This window comes from Coenobita brevimanus, chromosome 18 (assembly GCF_032717465.1).
Source record: "Coenobita brevimanus isolate Jiangsu-jjx chromosome 18, ASM3271746v2, whole genome shotgun sequence".
Lineage (NCBI taxonomy): Eukaryota > Metazoa > Arthropoda > Malacostraca > Decapoda > Coenobitidae > Coenobita > Coenobita brevimanus.
Window position 1 is genome coordinate 31408378 of NC_136971.1, and position 16166 is coordinate 31424543.

General features: G+C 39.3%; 1 protein-coding gene and 1 pseudogene across 9 annotated transcripts in view; one reads left to right on the plus strand and one right to left on the minus strand.

Annotated features, from left to right (window-relative positions):
• LOC145391415 (copine-8-like) overlaps positions 1 to 12380 on the plus strand; it is a 35974-nt gene extending 23594 nt beyond the window's left edge. For 8 of the 9 annotated variants that reach the window (XM_080266027.1, XM_080266024.1, XM_080266028.1 and 5 more), the window contains one exon: positions 10319 to 12380. In XM_080266027.1, coding sequence (XP_080122153.1) covers positions 10319 to 10440 — 122 coding nt within the window. In that variant the 3' untranslated portion in view covers positions 10441 to 12380. Of the gene's footprint in view, positions 1 to 1971; positions 2121 to 10318 lie in introns of all 9 variants that reach the window. The other variant, XR_013895844.1, reaches the window with a different exon arrangement.
• On the minus strand, positions 2016 to 2134 carry LOC145391579 (5S ribosomal RNA; annotated as a pseudogene).
• Positions 12381 to 16166: the final 3786 nt, after the last annotated feature.

Below are 16166 nucleotides of genomic sequence, written 5' to 3' on the forward strand. Positions count from 1 at the left end.
CATACACCCTCTTAGTCAGTCTTTCATTCTCCATCCTCTCCACATGTCCAAACCACCTCAGTGTATTTCTCCTAATCTTTTCAACCACATCCACATCTACCCCACAACGTTCCTTCACTTCTTCATTCGTCAACCTGTCCCTCCACGTCACTCCACATGCTCCTCTCAAGTAACTCATTTCCACTGCTCTCACTCTTGACTTGTTCCCTTCTTGCAAGGTCCACGCCTCGCTTCCATACGTCAGGGTAGGGATCACAATACCATCATGCAGTGACTTCTTAACTTCCATACTCACCTCCCTATTTCTCATCACTACTTTCAGTGTACCAACAACCTTCCTTCCCTGCTGTACCCTTTCATTTACTTCATCCCCCAAAGTTCCATCCTTACTCATCACACTACCCAAGTACTTGAATGCACTCACATTCTCCATATCCTCACCATCCAACCTCACTGCACACTCTGTGACTTCATTCCTCTCAAACACCATAACTTTACTTTTGTTTACATTAACTTTCAGCTTCCTCCTCCTACACACTGTCCCAAATTCATTCACCAAACCTTGCAACTCCCATTCATCTTCACTCAACAATACTGTATCATCAGCAAACAGCAACACCGGAAGCTTCCAAATCTCACCCTCATTCATTAGGGCCACCCCCACATCGACTGCCCTACCTTGAACCTCCTTTACAACCCCATCCATATATATATTAAATAGCCATGGAGACATTACACACCCCTGTTTCAGTCCCACATTGAGATCAAAGAACTCACTCAGCTCACCATCCACTCGCACCGTAGCCCTAGCTCCCTCATACATACTCTTCATAGCACTCAACAATTTCCCCTCCACTCCATATATTCTTAATACCTTTTTTAAACCAACTTCATATAATTATTTCCTTCTTGTAGCAACGGTAAGTCCTTGTTACAAATCTCCGTTTTTGACAATTATTTTATGCCATTAACTTATTCTTAGGTCTTTAGTGGAAAAGTTTCTAGAGAATGGAAAGAAGTTGTATGCAGCCTTCATGGATTTGAAAAAGGCATATGACAGGGTGGACAGACAAGGAATGTGGAAAGTACTGAGGATATATGGAGTAAATGGGAAGTTGCTGAATGCCATGAAGAGTATGTATGTCATGAATGACTTTGTTTCATAAAAGACTGTGTAGGTTCCTTTGTGGTTGAGTTATATATATATATCTATGACTTGTGGATGAGCGGTTTTTATATCTTGGAGTAGCTTCCCATTTGTCATGTAGTGACAGGAGAGGTAAAGAATAGTATGGGACTACTTTTATTTGTTTTGGAAATATTAACAAGTTTCTCACACAGAGCGGAATATAGAGTCCAGTCCCGCTAGCTATATCTCTGTCTCTCTCTCTCTCTGTCCCTCTCTCTCAGTTGCCAAGCCCTTCCCCTGCGACCAGCCTCTTGTATCGCTTGTCCCCTTCTGAGCTCTCTTTCCTAAATTCTGGTGAAACAGGAGACGTATCACGTGTGTTCCTCGTGGATGGAAAGTTTAAGAAGCCTGTGTGTGAGTATGTGTGTATGTGTGTGTGTATGGTTACTAGGTCTTTGTTCACAAGAGGACTGCTGACAGCTAACTGCATCATCTCCTTACTGGCCGCTGTCGTCAGCTTTCCTCAGTGTAACTTGCAAACTCATTTCCTTTTCCCAGGCTCGCAGAGGGCTGTCTATCTATCTATTTATCTATCTAATTATTATGATTTGTATTTATAATATGTAGTCCTGACATCTGCTCGGCCGCGCGAAAATGGCGTACCATCGACAGTTAATAGTCCTAATATATTAATACATACTATATACACATTACAATGAACTTACAAGCTAATTAAGTGAAATACATAATATTGTAAAAGTAACATTCATTCATTCATTCATTGCCAGACACCATGTATCCCAGACGGGGTGGCCAATGGCTTAAAGTTAATTGTTTTACAGGGAGGGGCACTAATCCTCCACCAACCCCACTTGACACGTAGGGATGCCAACAGCATCTGGTGTTCCCCGGCGGACACCCATCCAAGTACTAACCAGACCCAACGTTGCTTAACTTCGCTGATCGGACGGGAAGCAGTGTACTCAACGTGGTATGATTATTCAGTAATATTACATTTTAAACAAGTTGTATACATATTTGAATAAATGCATTAAAGTAAATTATTTAACTGTAATACAGTATGTACTTGGGTTATTATAGTGAAATGCATACATGCAAGAATAAAAAATAGTTTAAAATTAAGATTATGGTAAGAGTTATTAATATTTCATTTAAAGATAATGGTACTGGTCTGCCATATATGGGTCATTTTTCTTTGTATTTATATATATATATATATATATATATATATATATATATATATATGTATATAATTAATACTATATGCAAAATATATACACTTCATTCAGGGTGGTTAACTATGATGTTAACTCTCCCCCCACTAAATAATGAATCCAAATTAGCAATTCTTGCATGCATTCTGTGCATTGCGAACAGCAGTACTGCAACTACAATGCAGACGATTATAAAGACAGTAGGTGCTGGGCTATACACATAATATGGGTTGAACATACTCAAACTCAAATCTTCCCAGGGCTTCATTGTTTCATTGATCAGCTGCATAGTTTCAAACTTAGGTGAAGTCAGCATAATACTTGTGCTCATGTTTAAGTTCATATCAGGCAGTGGGTGGAAATGTTTGTGTGTATGATTGAGAATGGCGTAGTGATTGATGGTGGATAAAGTAGACATGGCTGGTGTAAATACCGCACAGTAGTCTGGTGCAATGTATAATCCTGATGCTGATGTATGAGATGGTGGTATATCTGGACAGACTATGTAAACTGATGTGTTTATGAGGGAAATAAAAAAAACTGTGAGTGTCCAATGCGTTGATGGTGTACAAGTTTATCTGGAGCAAAAGTGAAGTTGCAATGATGATGAATATTGTCATTTCCGATGATAGCCATTTCACAAGGGACTGTATCAGTAGGCTGAAACGTGAAAATGTACGCAGGACAAAGATGAACAGCATGTAAGGATGTGCGGCACTTTTGTTCAATCGTTGACTCACTTGCGAAAGTGACAGTGTCCCGTCTCTTGGAGACCATGATGAGTTCGGTGTCTGTGTTGATGTTGATGATGACCAAAGTGTTGTTATTTTTATAGGGGAAGAGGTGTATTTGGTATACTGTGAACAGGTCTTCAGTGATGAATGGTACATGAACTACCACTGATGTTGGTGTTAGTGTTGCTTCTAAATATGGGTAATGTTGCATAAATTCCCTACTGCGGAACAATGGCTTCAATTTATGTTTATGTATGCCCTGACTAACTATCTGACGTAGCTCATGAACTGGGAGTAAGTCATTTGTGATCTTGCCATCACCAGCATTCGAAATTCCTTGCATAAGTGCCCTGAAACGATCTCTAGTGTTCTCTAATTGTAGTAGAATCGTGTCAATATGTTCTGTGGTGATGGAGAAGTGCTGGAAAAGAGTAACGTTTCCCTCTAATTCATTTATTTTATCTACACTCTCGAGAGCTACGTTTTCTGCTTGTTTCAGATTTTTCACAATTGTCTTCATTGCTGAGTTCTGTCCTGTGATGAATTTATCTTGGTATGTTAGTACCTGAGCTATCTTATTAAATTTGTTGTTTATTTCTTTAAGGTCATCCTCTGTAGCCAATCCAAAGATGTTCCCAAGAACTGCGCCGCCCAGGTCGAACAAACCGCGCTTTTGGCGAGTACGGGTGATGTTGTTCCTGTCGCTAAGTACCTCCATTCCATAAGATGGGAGATCTTGGATCATGACGAGCATAGTTGACTTCGCCTGTTCTAGTTTCCATTTCGCTAACTTCACCATTTCATTCACTTCCTTGGTGTTATGTGCTTGTGAAACATAATTTCCTATCATGAAGTCCAGAGTTCGCATCGGCGTCGCAAGTCTTTCTAGATAAGTAGGTAAGTCATACAAGTAATCTAGACTTATTTCAGTACTCAAGACGTCCTTAACGATTGTAGTCGTGGCCGTTGGAGCTATGAGGCATCCATGTCGTACTATATGCTTGGGGTCTAGGTGCGCATATCCTCTTACTATGTAGAGGAGAATCCATATCATAAGTCCCTTCATCGTAACCTACCGAAAAAAAAAATCTATTAATTTCCTATAATGCTGTGGTCGATGATAGTGATGATGTGCGTTACGGTTGATTGTTATTTCATTTATAGAAGGAGTTTAAATCGATACTTAATTCTCGTAAATGATGTACTGTAGATTTTATTGGAACAGTTGCACCTATATTCGATTGTTTGGTATATGACCTTAATTTCTTTTTGTAATCATTGTTGTGTTCTTGCTTGGTTTCTTGAGGTACGTTCACCTGTTCGGTTGTATCCGAGGCTGAATAATTATGTGATAATTCCCTTGAAACTCGTTTTAAATGGTCAATATGAACTTGTTTCTCCTTGCCACTTGAAAGTGACTTAATTAAAACTTTGTTTGCTTTTATGTTAATTACTCTGTATGGGCCCTCAAATTTTGGGGATAATTTATTGTCTCTCGTATGAATGACTCCGTAAACAGTGTCTCCTAAGCTGATAGGTGAATCTTTTGCCTTCTTGTTAAATGCCTCCGTCATTTCTTCCTTGGACATTGTTAATTGTTTTTTGACTCTTTTGTGAATGTCCTGGAATTCACGTAAACGGAGTTTAGAGTAATCATCGTAATTGTATATAGGCATGCTGTCACCTTCTAGGAGCTCATATGGTAATTTTTTATCTGTGCCATATATAATGAAATGTGGTGTGTCACCGATGGATTTATTTATAGACCCATTAATTGAGGCCTCTACTCTGGGAATCCAATCATCCCAGCTTGCATAATTTTCACTGAGAATGTGTCGTAGCACATCTAATACCTTTTTATTTTGTCTCTCTACCAACCCATTCGATGCTGGGTGATAGGCCAAAACTTTAACCTTTTTGATGTTGTATTGTTTACATATTTCTTGTAAGATCTCAGAATTAAATTCTTCTCCATTATCACTTATTAATACCTTTGGGGTAGTAAAGCGACATATTACATTATCTGTTATTGCCTTTGCTACTGTCTCTGCTGTCTTATCTTTAATTGGAGCTAAAATGACATAACGGGAAAAATGATCCGTTGCTACGAATAAGTATAGGTTATTATTGTATGGTAATGGCATCTTGAGTAAATCAACAGCGACAACGTCCCATGGTTGATGTGGTACAGGGTAATTACCCATCGGTGCAGGTGTGATTGGGTATCCTTTGTGTTTCGCACATGATTCGCATCTGTCTATATGATTGTTTATATCTTTTCGTAGTGAAGGCCAGTAATATAATAGCTGGGCTTGGTTGAATGTCTTATCCTTTCCAGGATGTCCCGCATGTGGGCTGTCGTATATCAATCGTAATACTTGGGGTATCATGTCATTAGGTACTACCAACTGGTTAGTATTTCTTTGTCGTTTTGGTTGTTTAGAGTTAATTTTGTATAATGTATTATTGACCATTGTGAATTGTTCAAGTGGGACATGAAGTTTGGGTAATTGTATGTCATCTCCACTTTCTAACTTGTATATTACTTTAGACCATATTGGGTCAAGTCTTTGTGCCTTTGCGATATCCTCGTGGTTTGGGATATTTCCTTTGAGATCTAACGCTGCGACCTGAATTGTGTTCGGGTTCCTAGATAATGCGTCAGCTACTATGTTCATTTTACCTTGTATATAATGAATTTGTACATTGTAGTTTTCAACTGTACATTTCCATCTTGCTCTCCTCCCAGAAAGGAGTTTTTCTTTAAACATACCCACCAGTGGTTTATGGTTGGTGAATAAGTGGATTTCGTAACCATATACCAAATCTCAAAACTTTTGTAATGCAAAAACCACTGCAAGTGCCTCTAAGTCTGTAGTGCAATAATTTTTCTCCGCACCTCTTGTTTGTCTGCTGGCAAATGCAATTGGTTGATTCTTTCCTCTTTTATCTTCCTGCATCAGTACAGCCCCTAATCCTTTAACTGATGCGTCTGTACAAATAAGAAATGATTTTGTGTAATCCGGATATGCTAAACAAGGTGCATTTGTTAGTTTAATTTTTAGATTGTTAAATGCCCTTTTTTCTTCTTCTTCCCATTGGAATACAGCATCTCTACCTCGTTCATTAAGTCTAGCAAGCACATTCCTGGGGTGTACGCGATCGTCTTGGCGATCTTAAGGGTCCTATCAGGTAATTTACACAAGGCAGCTACATAACCAATGATGTCCATGACGAGGTCTGGGGACATCTTTCCATCATCTGTTATCCAATTAGAATTCTCCAGAGTAGCTAACAAAGTTCTCTTGATTGTGGAGACATCAGCAGTTATTTCACTGAGCACATGGTTTGTAGTGTGCTCCCTTACAAGATCTACAATTTTATGTAATTCTGGAATTATACCTGGCAAGAAGTTCATACCACCAGAAAATTTCTTCAGAAATTCAGTTTTAAATTCATCATATGTCCTAGCACGATTGAGCTTATCTGAGCGCAACAGATTGCTTGCTGGACATCTTTCCTGGCTTATGCAAGATGAAAAAATAGCAATTTTCTCTTGTTCGTCTAGTATGTGGCGCTTGATGAACATTTGTTCGCACTGACTGACTAATGAAATGACATCAATGCGATCTTTGTCTGTGCCAGAGAATTTTGGGGCAGTTTTATCCTCGTGATACACAAACACGTGAGGTGTGGTTGTTAGATCAGCGGTATTTGTTTCTTGATCCATTTTTAATGATTGCCCTGTTAATTCAACTTGTATGTGTTTATCGTTGTGTGAGGGAATGGTGGAATATGTATGACCGGACCGGTGAACCCTGTTAAGTATATTGGCATACGTATGCAAGGCAGTGGCAAAGTCGACACTTTCTATGTCTGAGGGGGTTTCCCACTCATCATCTGAAACTCCCGTATTTGTTTCTTTATCTTTAGTGTGTGGTGAGGTTTGTACAAGGGGTGGGCTGCCTCTTAATTGTGAGTCTGATGTTGTGGCAATTTGTGTGTCATCTGGTATTAACGTGGGTGGTGGCGAAAATATTCCTGTCATTAAGATATGGTGTTATGAAATATGCCTCTTGTTTATTTATGTCCTAGCAAAATAGATGAGTAAATAAGTTGAATATAGCTAATTTTAGCACTGAGAAGAAATGAGCAAGTATAATTTTACCCACTTGATACAGATCGTAGAGGTGTGTCGATACAAAAGTCAATCTCGGAAGAAAAATACAGGTTTAATTGAAGATCTCTTGATAATTCTAGTGGTGTGTTGATGGACGATATTACTCAGGAAATTCCATGGTTGTTAACGGCTGTCCCAGGCAAACCTCAGTATAGAACGTCGAATTTCCAACTTAACTGTGAAAATAAATGAGTATGGGTAGGAGCTATGTGAATAATGAGTAATGAGTAGTGGGTGAGAAGTGCCTGGTGTCAGTCACACGTTGCTTGGCATGGCAGACTCGCGTTGTGATGTCATCTCAGCACATGGTGACGTCGGCTTCCCACACTGGTAGCTGTGGTGAGTGAATGAGTAGCGATGAGTAACTTGAGTGAAGACGGGTGAGTAAGATGAGTTGTGAATATGGACTTGGTGTTTTGCTGCGTGTCTTGACCTCTGGGTCAGCATAGGCGGGAGGGAGTGGTGGTGGCTTGTGGGCTTGTTGCTTCGGTGTTTCCTCTTCTTTACTTGCTTTGTTTTATATTCTTCTTGTTGCTGCTTGAAGTTACGTGAAGATTATAGAGTTGTTTCGTAGACTTGTAGACTATTTGCATTGTAGGCTGTATTTTGTTGGGATTCACTGTAGACTGAAGCTAATCTTGTAGAGTATCGCCTGCTTTTGTAGAAATTTGCTTTTAATTCGGAGACGATGTCCGTAGAATCGCTGGTTCGTCGTTGAAGTTGCAAGATCGTATCAATATTTTGTTAAACTGCTTGCAAGGCGTCCTGTGACATTGTTCACCTCTGCATCAGCATGATGATCGGGGAGGCGGAGGGGGCTGGTTGGAGAGAAGTGTCAGGAGCTGGTTGTAAGTTGTTGGTTGTGAGAGGTATTCTTTTTGTTTTCAATCTTGATATTTTGTAGGAATTCAATGTTGATTCGTAGACGAGGTTCGTATACGTTCGCTGCTACCAAATGTCATGAATGACTTTGTGTCATAAAAGACTGTGTAGGTTCCTTTGTGGTTGAGTTATATATATATATCTATGACTTGTGGATGAGCGGTTTTTATATCTTGGAGTAGCTTCCCATTTGTCATGTAGTGACAGGAGAGGTAAAGAATAGTATGGGACTATTTTTATTTGTCTTGGAAATATTAACAAGTCTCTCACACAGAGCGGAATATAGAGTCCAGTCCCGCTAGCTATATCTCTGTCTCTCTCTCTCTCTCTGTCCCTCTCTCTCAGTTGCCAAGCCCTTCCCCTGCGACCAGCCTCTTGTATCGCTTGTCCCCTTCTGAGCTCTCTTTCCTAAATTCTGGTGAAACAGGAGACGTATCACGTGTGTTCCTCGTGGATGGAAAGTTTAAGAAGCCTGTGTGTGAGTATGTGTGTATATGTGTGTGTATGGTTACTAGGTCTTTGTTCACGAGAGGACTGCTGACAGCTAACTGCATCATCTCCTTACTGGCCGCTGTCGTCAGCTTTCCTCAGTGTAACTTGCAAACTCATTTCCTTTTCCCAGGCTCGCAGAGGGCTGTCTATCTATCTATTTATCTATCTATCTATTATGATTTGTATTTATAATATGTAGTCCTGACATGTATGATGGTGCCAAGGCTGCAGCTTGTGTGGATAGTGAACTGAGTGAATTTTTCAGTCTGAATGTTGGATTGAAACAGGGATGTGTTATGTCTCCATGGTTGTTCAATCTGTATATGGATGGGGTTATAAAAGAGATACAAGGTAGGGCAGTGGATGTTGGAGCGACCCTAATGAGAGAGGGTTAGTGTTTGGAAACTCCTTGTACTGTTGTTTACAGATGACACTATATTGTTAAGTGAAGATGAGGGGGAACTGCAAGGCTTGGTAAATGAGTTTGGGAGTGTGTGTAAGAAACTGAATCTAAAGGTGAATGTAGGGATGTGCAAAGTTATGGTCTTTGAGAGAAATGAAGTCACTGAATGTACAGTGAGGGTGGATGAGGAGGAAATGGAAAATGTGAGTGCATTTAAGTCCTGTACTTGAGTAGTGTGATGAGTAATGATGGAAGTTTAAAGGGTGAAGTGCTTGAAAGAACACAACAGGCAAGAAAGGTTGCTGGTTCTTTGAAAGCAGTGATAAGGAACATGGTTTCCTGTGCACGAGGAAACCATTTACCATGCTGGTTGGTAACCATATAACCAAATTATGGCACCTGGTGGTTTAGTGGGTAATTAAGGCGCTCCAGTCAGACTAAGCCTGTGTAGGTTTATATCCAATGGGTGGTTAGGGTTTATTGCTCAAGTAATGCCATTCAGGGATAAGTGAAGCTGGTCACTCTCATCTTGAATATCAGGACCATCTTGCCTAGCTCCACGCTCCTACACTCCTCATGGGAAACATAAGATTGCATGATGGATGGATAAGCAACAGGGAAGTGAGGATGGAAGTAAAAAAAGTCACTGCATGACAATATTGTGATACCAACTTTAACCTATGGAAGTGAAGCTTGGACCTTGTTAGGACACAAGTCAAAAGTGAGAGCAGTGGAAATGAGTTATCTGAGAGGAGCATGTGGAGTTACATGGAGAGAGAGAGTAGCAAATGAGGAAGTGACAAAGCGCTGCGGTGTGGATGTGATACAAACGTTAGGAGAAATGCACTGAGGTGATCTGGCCATGTGGAGAGGATGGTTGGGCAAGAGACTAACGAGGAGAATGTATGCGAGTGAGGTGGGGGGGAGAGGGAGGGGGAGGCCGAGGATGAGATGGAGGGATGGAGTGGAGAGGTATATGAGGGGGGGGGGTGAGCTGGGAGCAAGGCAGTGAAGTTCCATTGGACAGGGCAACATGGAGGCGATTTGCTTATGGCCACCCCTTAAGGGATTGAGGAGTCTGGCAATAGATAGATAGAACATATCAGTAGGGTTAAAAAAAGAAGGCTAGTTCATATGCTAACCTATAAAGCTGATGAAAGTTTTCCCTGCCTTACAGTACCAGCTGTGATATTTTACAACCACATGCTTTACTTGTAGCAAGGGCTGCTTGTACATCCCTCTCACCTCCAACTTGAATTTCAGAGCTGCACAAATTCATCTCGGGAAATCAGCAGATGGCACGTGCATCCTTAGCTCAGGCTGTGCTGAGAGAGGTGCCTAACCAACTCACATCTTACATGCGCACCATTCAGTCCGTCAAGTAATCAACAGCACCTTGCTTACCATTACCACTCGACATTTTCAGAAAAAAAAAAAATCTTTCCTTTTTCTTTTTTTCTTTTAATCTTACTACCATAAGATAATTTTATTTAAACTGAGGGGTCCTTAGTTTTGACGGAAATGTTAAAGTGTATCTCTAACTCCTTCAATCCGAAAACTCTCCTACAGTAGAAAAAGGGCCTTGAGATTGAGCATGAATAAAATACGACAGATGTCATCAGAATGGAGAAGTTGTTATGGAGACCCAGCATTAGATGACCAAGGCCGAAACATGCATGTTGGAGCCTTTATATATGATCTGAACTTCTCTGTATAATTTTGATCCTGGGGACCCTGTTATCTCTGCATTAGGCTTCATATCCCCTCTACTGCACTTTATTTTGTCAATTGAACCCTTAATATCACTTTGTTATTAATGCCATATCCATTATAGAAAAAAAAAATAGCCTACAGGGGAATATTAAGGAATACTGCTCAATGCAAAATAAATCTGTGGGGAAATTATACTGTTACTATGAGCTCTCCTGTACTAACAAGAATAAGACCCTAGTTGTTCTGGTTTCCCTCAGCAGATTAAACTCATACAGTATTAGGAGAATAAAGTATCAGTGGATTAATTCACCCCCAAAAGTACTGGGAGCAGTTGAACAATGAGGTTTGAAAAGTGAAAACAAAACTGCTAATTTTACGTGAAAAGATAGTTTTTATATATGAATTATACTGTGGGCTACAAAATGTAAGCTAATCTTTTTACATTTATGGAGAGGATTTGTTGAGCAAGCTTTCTTGTTTTTTATTAAAGAAAGTTTTTGCTTTTTTTTTTTTCTGTCATAGAGATAAAACTAGTGAATTATGAACTGCACATGTTACCAAAAATCAAAGCTCAGTAAATCCACTCCATAATCGAGTGGTTTTGTGTTTTTAAATAATTGCTTAAAGATTGTAAAGAGTGAAAAAAAAATTAATGTACGTGTGAAAAATTCTGGTGTCGGGTGGAGATGACTGCAGAAAAGAACATTCTGCTGTGGTGTACACATACAATACAGGATAAAACCAGAAAGCACTCAGAGTGCATATCTCCGCCAATGCCAGATCTGGATCTGGATCCGTCCCAAAATGTTATCAATTCTTTCTTGGCCCATGGCCCACCCCACCACAATATTTCATTGAAATTCATAGAGAACTTCTATTGTGCGGCATACATAGGATCCAGATCGGCTCCAAAATTTAAATAAATTTTTCTTGGCTCATGGCCCACCCTTCCATAAAATTTCACTGGAATTCATTGCAAACTTTTGGAGATATTGTGTGGACAAACAAACAGACAGACAAACACAGGTGAATACATAACTCCTCCAACTTCGCTGGTGGAGGTGAAAACTGAGTAACTGTGCAATATGTCCTATTTATGTACGGTATCCATATAATCTCGCCTATTGTGTCAATCATTAAAGTAGCAACTTGGTGACTGGGATGACATTTTAACATTTGTAACAGAGCACACTAATCCTCATACTAGGATAAGTTATTTAATGTAACTGCAAGAAATACTAAAAAGAAGGAGAGGTGGGGAAAGGAGAAGGAAAGGAATTGGAAGCAGTAGGAAAGTGGAAGAGGTTGAGGGGGGATAGTAGTAAAAGAGGAAAAGGAAAAGAGTATGAGAAGCAGCAGAAGAAATGGAGGAATAACTGAAAGATAACTAATTATGGCATAGTAAGAGGGTTAAGCTTTCATGCCTTTGTAAAACATGCTTTTTAAATTTGTGTTTCTCATCGTTTTTTCAAGACTCCAAGAAAATAAATCCATTCACTGTTTGGTTCTGTACATTTTTGACTTCTGACTATTTTGTGTGGCACAGAAGGTTTTTGGTAAACAACAGTTAACAAACTTTTAAAATAATCTACATGTCTATCTATCAGTCTATATATACTGTATATATACTATTTATATATATATATATATATATATATATATATATAGATATATACAGTATATATATATATATATATATATATATATATATATATATATATATATATATATATATATATATATATATATATATATATAGATAGATAGATAGATACATATATATATATATATATATATATATATATATATATATATATATATATATATATATATATATATTTATACACACATACAGCGTATATAATACATACAGTGAAATCTCCTAAATCGCATGATTTTAAATCACTGATTCATAATACGTGGAAACACCATGTAACAGTGTGCAACGTCAGCAAATTGCGGAAATTACATGAAATTTGCGGATGCAGTCTCAAAAGTGACGCTTTTCCATTGCCTAGTGTATAAAGTGCCACCGTTACCTCAAGTCGGCACATCTAGCTGGGCGTAAACCAATCATAGTCAAGCTTGGCAGTTATTAAACCAATCATATTGAAGCACAATATTTACTATAAGCCAATTATAGCGCCTCCCTCTCAAGCCAAGCACGAAGGACGCGTGTGCTTGACGCCCTGATTCCCAGCTCGGTGCATTGTCTCCTCTCCGTTTTTAGCATGTGGTTCCTTTGTGGTTCAGGAGAGGATTTTTTTTTTTTTCCCTCCCATGCTCCCTCCACCTACCCAGTGTTACCCTGGCTGATTGTAACCCCCCTAAGCCTACGACTTCTTTGAGGAACGGGAAGAAGAAGAAACCAATGTTACCTTGCTCCCAAAAGTCAGATGTGAGGAGGACTGACAGCAGCTGAGAAGAAAACCAAAGTTGCCCAGCAATACAAACTCAATGAATCAATGCTATGCACCATTTATGGCAACAGGGTGTTAGTGTTCGCTGGTGACCAGGTTGCTGTACATAGGTTTGGTGGTAAGGGGGACAACTCTTCCGAGATAACAGACCCGTAAGTAATTTTTCCCTCAAGATTAGTTATTTCTATCCATCCATCCATTATCCAATCCTATGTTACCCTATGAGAAGCGTAGGAGCCCGGGGCTAGGGAAGTTGATCCTGACATTTAAGATGAGAGTGACCAGCCTCACTCATCCCTGAGTGGCATTACGTGACCCATAACCCCTATTTCTAAATCACAGAATTCTTAAATTGCGGCATGTGCTCATCACCATCAAGATGCCATTTAGGAGATTCTGCTGTATATAAAATGCAAGTCATTAATTTCCTGCATTGTATTATTTAATGAGTTCAGAAGTTTGGCAGACTGTGATATTTTATATCTACTGTATATTGCATGTAAACTCTTCATGGACTTCATAGTTTACTTTCATTATTTTGCAGACTTACTCCACTTATCATTTAGTGCTGAGGAAGTGTAAATTTCAAAAGTTTAACTTGTATGTATTAAGAGATAAAATGAATGATGTCCAATCATGGGAAAATTTTGAAGATATTCCTGAGTAAAATTTTGTAGCCAAGATATTTTTATATAGTGTCTAAACAGGTAGCCAGGGATCTGTAAATGTGCAAAGAGTAGCAGTTTTATTTGACACAATCTTCCTTAAGAGAACCTGTTGTATGCATGTGTGGGTTCGAGTCCTTTCCTACAACCATCAACTTTACAGAGAACTTAAATATTAGATTTATAAGAGGGAAGCTACAGATAACACCTCACATTTTTTATCCACTTAAATAGTCCAAGGTGCTATGAAGTTTTTATTCATTACAGATGATCCTAACTATGGCAGGGACAAAACCAAGCTGTTTGTTAATATAGTACAGTATATTTCCTTTTAACTATTTTCAGGATTAAAAAAATCTGATAAACACTGTGAACATTGCCTGTGTACAGGTGTATATGTGCACATTATCAGAGTTTCAGTAACCATTACTGTTTTGCAATACATTTGTACTGTATCTTAAATTACTGTACTGTAAACTGGGGTGAATGTGGGCGATTTTTTTAAATTTTCAGTGCAATGTAATCTAGTTTTTAGTTCAGTCCAAGATCTTAAATATTGTTTGTGGGGCTGGTCCACTTGGGTATCGAATCATAGGAGTAAAAATTAAAATGTTTCATATATAATTATAGCAAATACAGTAATGAGCGTCCGAATTTGTACTCACACTTTGGTGAATTCGGACACACTGTATAAATTCGTACATACACAGATAATGAATGGAGACGACTACCCTGGGTTCCCAGTTTAGTCTCGGCCACATGTGGGGCCATTTCGGATGTTTTGGGGCCTAAAAAAAAAAATGTTCTTCACAACAGAAATAATGTCACTCCCTGACAAAATTAGCTAATGACTATAAAGAGATATGAACGCAATAGCAATTTATTTTTTTCTTTGGTTTAAATAAAACATATTAGAACACATGAAGATAAGATAAATCTTGCTGCAAACCCTAGTTCTGTGTATACTTGACAATCATTTCAAGTTCTGTATATACGTAACAATCATTTCTGACTAATAATTTCTTCTTTTGGAAGACTAATGGAAAATTAGTTGAAGGTGATATTTATCATGATTATTTGGCATTGTGGAGTGGATATGGAAGTTGTGTAGATTGGCTTGGGAAGAGAGAAGGGTTCCAGAGGACTGGAAATCAGGTATAATTGTTCCTCTGTACAAAGGAAAAGGGGAGAGAGAAGTATGTGGTAACCATAGGGGTATTTGCCTTCTTAGTGTGACTGGTAAAATATATGGTAGAATACTCATTGAGAGGGTTAGGCATATGACAGAGGAGCTAGTTGGAGAAGAACAAGGGGGATTTAGGAAGGGAAAAGGGTGTGTAGATCAGATATTTGTTCTAAGATGTTTAGTGGAGAAGTATCTACAGAAGGGAAGGAAAGTGTATGCTGCCTTCATGGACTTGGAGAAAGCTTATGACAGAATAGATAGGCAAGGTATGTGGAAGGTATTAAGAATATATGGAGTGGAGGGGAAATTGTTGAGTGCTGTGAAGAGTATGTACGAGGGAGCTAGGGCTACGGTGCGAGTGGATGGTGAGCTGAGTGAATTCTTTGATCTCAATGTGGGACTGAAACAGGGGTGTGTAATGTCTCCATGGCTGTTTAATATATATATGGATGGGGTTGTAAAGGAGGTACAAGGTAGGGCAGTAGATGTGGGGGTGGCCCTAATGAATGAGGGTGAGATTTGGAAGCTTCCGGTGTTGCTGTTTGCTGATGATACAGTATTGTTGAGTGAAGATGAAAGGGAGTTGCAAGGTTTGGTGAATGAATTTGGGACAGTGTGTAGGAGGAGGAAGCTGAAAGTTAATGTAAACAAAAGTACAGTTATGGTGTTTGAGAGGAATGAAGTCACAGAGTGTGCAGTGAGGTCGGATGGTGAGGATATGGAGCATGTGAGTGCATTCAAGTACTTGGGTAGTGTGATGAGTAAGGATGGAACTTTGGGGGATGAAGTACGTGAAAGGGTACAGCAGGGAAGAAAGGTTGTTGGTACACTGAAAGCAGTGATGAGAAATAGGGAGGTGAGTATGGAAGTTAAGAAGTCACTGCATGATGGTATTGTGATCCCTACCCTGATGTATGGAAGCGAGGTGTGGACATTGCAAGAGGGGAACAAGTCAAGAGTGAGAGCAGTGGAAATGAGTTACTTGAGAGGAGCATGTGGAGTGACGTGGAGGGACAGGTTGACGAATGAAGAAGTGAAGGAACGTTGTGGGGTAGATGTGGATGTGGTTGAAAAGATTAGGAGAAATACACTGAGGTGGTTTGGACATGTGGAGAGAATGGAGAATG